At 42.3% G+C, this 5,965-nt stretch overlaps 1 protein-coding gene across 1 annotated transcript in view; it reads left to right on the top strand.

Moving 5' to 3' along the window:
• Window positions 1–5,957, top strand: part of lrrc75ba (leucine rich repeat containing 75Ba) — a 16,582-nt gene extending 10,625 nt beyond the window's left edge. Inside the window, exon 6 of the mRNA XM_035658183.1 lies at window positions 5,063–5,957. Within this exon, the coding sequence (XP_035514076.1) occupies window positions 5,063–5,657 (595 nt within the window). The 3' untranslated portion in view covers window positions 5,658–5,957. The remainder of the gene's footprint in view (window positions 1–5,062) is intronic.
• The last annotated feature ends 8 nt before the right edge of the window (window positions 5,958–5,965 follow it).

Here is a 5,965-nt window from a genome sequence, read left to right on the forward strand (position 1 = left end):
TACCGCTGTCGTCAAACTGTCCTGTCTGTCTCGGAGGTTGTGTTCACTGAGAGGCTGCTGAGCCCTGTTCAGTTGCTAACGGCAGCTACATTAGCTCTCTCTATATATATTCTCTCCGTAAAATATGATCCAGTTTCACCCAAATCACTGATAAAGTTGTGTGTTTGTACAGTTAGTTGCTGTTAGCTGGCTAGCTAACTAATGAATCTTTGCTCTGTATCGCTAAAATTTTGAAAAAAAAATCTGAATATCACGTCACAGAGTTATACGCTTGTGTTATGCGTCACAATCACCATTCAATGTTTACCTTCACTTTCCAGTAGGTGGCGCTATGAGTATGACTGAATATTTGTGTGTAGATGTGTTCAAGGTGGGACTCTTATCAAACATCTGAAGTTTGATCGAGATCGGACAAAGTGCATTAAAGTTAACTTCCTGTTTCATGGCGAAATGTCGAAAATCGCCGCCAAGCCACGACCACGCCGTTTAACGCACAGGAACAAATAGAACAACGTTTAATCATGATGGTCTTTAGATCATAACGACCAAATCTGAAGTCGATCTGATAGATTCCCTACAAGGAGTTAAAATACAACATGTTCAAATCACCACAAATTAATTCAAACGTGTCTTGACGGTTGTGTTTTAGGGGGCGTGGTTAAACCTTTTTGCCCCGCCCATACGTAGGAATTTTGTGCCGTGTTTGGGTTTTTGAGCGAATTGCGACCTCCAAAAATTTGATTAATTTGTGAATAAAATAATAACTTCCTTCATCACCTTCAGGATTATTTCTTTCTTAATCTCTTTTAATCTCCAACCTACAGACTGTTTTTCTCGTTTAAGCCTTTTTTTGTCCGCCAGAAGTCGTCAGCGACACGCTTGTTTTTCCCGTATCGGATTAATCCGGAGGAGGGATGAAATGAAAGGAGGAACCACTCAGACACCCATTTTCCGTGCCTCCTGATGCCTGAAAAAGACGGACAAAGAGGGAGTCATGTGATCAGAATCTATTCACACCTGCAGGGAGCCTCTGCCAGGCCGCCACCATTAGGATTTTTGTGCCCGTGGAGGAGATGAGGTTTCTGTCATATAAAGGGCAGACAATGGCGAGGGGGAGGACGGCGCCTCACAAGACTTTGATAAAGATACATCAGCCTCGACAGATGTCTTTATCTCACAGGTTTGGTGCTGATTGAACAGCCTTCATGAGTGGGTTTTTTTTAGCAATCAATACAAACGCTCTCTTCAGAAATGAAGCGTTGCTCAGGGGAACATCCATTTTCAACGTGACCCAAAAAAAAAAAACCCTCACTTAAAAGCATCACAGCTGACAGGTACTGCAGTGGATGCCACAGTAAGTCAGCGGGCGCCGGAGGATGCTATAATTCACTCTGACACCGAATCAGCGTTACAGGCCACTTCAGTAACAGCTCGAGTAAAACACACCACATCCGCAGGGGGAAGGACAGGCCACCGGTAAACGAGACTGACTGGAAACAAAAGGGCAGAGGGATTGTGTAAATAATGCACATGTATCTTCAGACACAATGTAAAGCTAATGGCTAATGCTACAGGAAAGTGTCACTTCTCCTCCAATATCCTGCTTTCAAAAGGCCGCAAGTGCAAAACAGGCACCGAAAAAAAAAAAAATCACACATTAGATAAAGCTTCCTTCAGTAACATTCACTTTATAAATCACCTAAAATGTTCATTTAACTCAGTAAAATTGTTCAAAATGATTATATTGAACATTTTATGTAATACAAATTTTCATTTTTATAAGTTAAACAAACATTTTTGATCAAGTAGTTTTAGACTTTTTATTCAAACTGTAAAAACAAATAACTAATAAAAGCTGCTGAATCTATTTGAACTTAAAGAATTGATTTTGGGGATTTTCTTATGGAAATATGAGGCTGTTTTTATCTAACAGACGGTTGCTGATTAACAGAAACAATATTTAGTGATGTTGACAACTATTCCTGACACAGTTTTTATTATTAGCCTGAACTGAAAATAACACATGATGTTAAAAACAGGCAAATATTTCTCAAATATCAAACAGCACAACTTGTGCTTAATATTTTCAATGAGTCAATCACAATCAGACGCACAGCGATCAGTATGAACCGTTCGACCTTAATTTAAGCTCGTTGTGTCGTACCTACGGTCACTCTCAGGTGTTCCTTGTTGGTGTTGATTGGTCGGTTGCTCTGCCCTCTTATATAAGAGACTCGTTCTCTCTCAGACAAAGCAGCCTGATGATCGGCGTTCAGGCCTCAGTCCTGTGTTTTATTCTTTGAGGATGGAGGTCTGATAGTCCAGTTTTCAGTCCTTTGTTTCTTACTTCATAGACCTCCACACTCCCACAGTTTGTTAATTACCAGCATTATTTGTGAATATTAATTACAACTAAATATCAGGCGGCCATTTGTCGCTCTTGTCAAGATGCTGAACTTTAATTCTAAATATTAAAGCAAATGTACAATAAATACACATTTTTAAAGCATTTTAATTCTTCTTCTTCGTCTCTTTTTAAGCTGGCGTATCGTCAGTGTTTAAAACTAAAGTCAAATTTATGTTTTAAGATGTTTCATTTAAACAGCTCGTTGTTTTATTCCCCAATAAATCGCAGCACGTCTCACACATTTGACCACAGCCCCGAAGACACGTTTGACCGATATGTATGAAACTCGGTAGGCATGTGTAAGGTGCCGAGACGTACAAAAAAGCCTCTTGGACCCATGCCCCAAAACCCACAGGAAGTCGGCTATTTTCATTTTTGTGGTAATGTTTGGTGATTTGCGCACGTTGTATTTAGCAATCTCTTCCCAGGGAATTGATTGGATTGACTTCATATTTGGTCGGTGCAATCTAAAGACCACCACAAGTAAGATTCGTGCTATTTGTTGTTGTGCGTAAAACGGTGTGTCCGTGGCGTGACGTGAATTTTGACGTTTCGCCATTAAACAGGAAGTTGTCGTAACTTCTGTGTACTTCGTCCAATCTCAATGAAACTCGTCGAAGATTCAGTAATACTTTTTGTGAACCAACAGATTATAACAATATTTCAGAGATAAATTTCCACTCTGGGACAACAAGCCCTGCTCCACTCGTCCCCTTTTACACTTTCTGACCGTTGAAATGCTTCATTGATCTTATTGTCTGCAGCTCCTTCTGTGCACATGAACTGTTGTTGACATGTAAAACCTACCAGATGTAGACGAGACAAATTCAACATTCATTCATTATAGCTCTAGTTCTGCATTATTTATAGATTATTCACTCAGAAATACTCAGAATCAGAGTTGTTCTGTACTGGCCTGTAAATATCAGCAGATCTTTTACAGATGGAAAAGGACTGATTGCTGATTGAAGAGTTGTTTTCCTTTAGTCTGAGTTCTGTGTTAACAGTTTTTGAAAAATGTGTGAAACAAATGAGTGTGAACACACTTGCGAGACAGAGACTTCTGCTGTGCTAACAAGGTGATGATGATGAAGATAAAGTGGATTCATTAAGTGTGTCTTAGCATTCGAGAACAACCCTAATACCCAGTTTTTCTTTCTCGTATCCATCCGTTCTCCTCTGCTTGGTCAACTGGAACTTTCTACATGTGTTTTTGTGCACCATTAATTACTAATTATTATATTATAAAACTGTCATGACCTCTGACCTCAAGATATTAGAATGAAAATGAGTCTTATTATCTCTCTTTTACATGAGCAGCTCAGACTCTCCGTGTCCACGCTGGAAGCACAGAGAGTCCGCTGGAGCTTTTACAGTCACTAGAAGCACATTCATGCTGTTTCTGTGTGCTACCTGTGTTGTGACGTTAGCTAAGCTAGCAGCTCAGAGAGGCTAACTCTCCAGTGTCTACGTCGCAGCCCGCAGTCAGCAGAGGGTTGGTTGGTTGGTGACGTCAACCACTAGAGGCTGGTCACTGTGCAATTATATTTGGACCTCAATCAATCAACAAAACTAGTAAATACCCAGATACAGAGTCTCTGATCAACAGCATCGTCCTGCAGTAGAAAACAACCAAAGAGCTAATAGAACAAAGAGATTAAAACACTGATTCTGTCAAAAAAAAAAAGCTTATTAAGTCTTTATGATAGAAATTTTAAAAATGTATAACACAGAATTATGTAAAGTGCCTAAAAATATCAGGAAAACTAATCCCTGATCAATATTGACAGGAAATAATCTGCTCAAAATTCATCAAATCTCTGGTTTTACACAAACTTCCTGCAGTTATTGAGCTTGACACTGTTTGGGTTCATTGTTCAGTTAATCAAAATATAATCTGCTTACTCACTGACAGAAAAAGGTTGGGAACCTCTGGTATAGGTGATCAATTAATGTACGAAGTAACAGTAATTTAACACTATTAAATCCTCCATTAACTAATCACTTAAAGTCATAGTGAATTGATCATTTATTGATGTTGAGAAACAGATTCATGATGCATCTGTCTGAGGGATAAATTCAGTGAAGTAGTTTGTGAGAGAGATAATGAAAATGTTAAAAAATGTCAATAATTCCTTCATCAGATCCACAAAAACAAATAATTTGCTTAACTTTTTTTCTAAATTTCACCCAAATCTGTCTCACTGACTTAAAAAGCAACATGAAAACATAAGAACAGACTCTTCTGGTGGAGATAATAACATCAGAGCGTTTCCAAAAGATTCATCTCTTTCCTTTCATGTCCTATAAATATAACTTCCAAAGTATTCAAGTTTTAGATCTTTTTCTTAAACATCTTTTAAGCAGTGAACGGCTGTGGCTCTGCTGTAAAGAGCTCTGTGCTCCCGGCTGTCAGAGCTTTAAGCTGCTGGCTCGTTCGGATGTTTTGGCTCCTCTGTTTACACGAGTAAATCCCCATGCTGGAGTCTCTGTGTCAGCCTTCCGCTCCACGCCGGCCCAGCCACCCCCTCCTTTATAAAACACAGGAAACACAACATAAAACCAGGGCCTGGCTCCAGAGTCATTCACAGACCCTGCAGTTAAAACCTGCTCTGTGTGCTTTAAATAATCCCACTCTTCGTTTCCTCCCAACAGCCTCAAGACAACCCTGCAGAAGAAGCTCTCCAGCGACTCTGTCGACCTGTCCGGCATCCCTTTGTCCGCCCGCGACGTCCGCCAAGTCGCCTTCTACCTCCAGAACAACAGAGACAGCGTGGTGGCCGTGGACATCAGCTTCACGGAGCTCCAGGACGAGAACCTGCGGATCCTCCTGCCTCTCCTCGCCTCGCTGCCCAAGCTCAGCACCCTGGCTCTCAACGGCAACCGCCTCACGCTGTCTATCCTCAAAGATCTCACCGAGATGCTCAAAGACCCCAAGATGTTCTCCAACCTGGCCTGGATCGACCTGGGCAACAACGTGGATATATTCACCATGCCGCAGCCGCTGCTGGTCGCGCTACGCCGCCGCTGCAGCCTGAAGAGCAGCTTACCGACTATCTACGAGTACACGGAGGGCCAGCCCTACTGCTACCACCTGGAGACCTCCATCGAGGAGCCCAGCCACTACGAGGAAGAGGATGAGGACGAGGACGACGAGGACGACATGGGGAACAAATTCGAGCTGGAGCCGTGGACGCTGGGGGAGAAGCAGCTCTCCAAAGACTTCACCCTGCACTACTGCGAGAGGTGATGGAGGCGTTTCCTCTCTCACGCTTTCTTTCAACTGTGGTTGAAAATGTCGTCCCACGGCACTCTGTTACTTCCTTCGCCCTTTCACACCACGAGCCCAGTCACCCTTCGAAGGGGAATGAAAACTTGTCGTCCCCCCGGAACACGGCTACCAAGCTAACCCTAAACCATCTCTGAGTTAACCCACACAAGATGACAGCGAAGCGACTTACTGTGTTGGTGGATGGCGCTCTTGGGAACGAGGTGCGGTTTCATTGGAGGGGGGCTGGAAGAGTTAATGAACCGATGCGCGCTCTCTCTCTCTCTCTC

Source organism: Morone saxatilis, unplaced genomic scaffold, assembly GCF_004916995.1.
Source record: "Morone saxatilis isolate NCDOM2014 unplaced genomic scaffold, NCSU_SB_2.0 Contig16, whole genome shotgun sequence".
Taxonomy (NCBI): Eukaryota; Metazoa; Chordata; class Actinopteri; family Moronidae; genus Morone; species Morone saxatilis.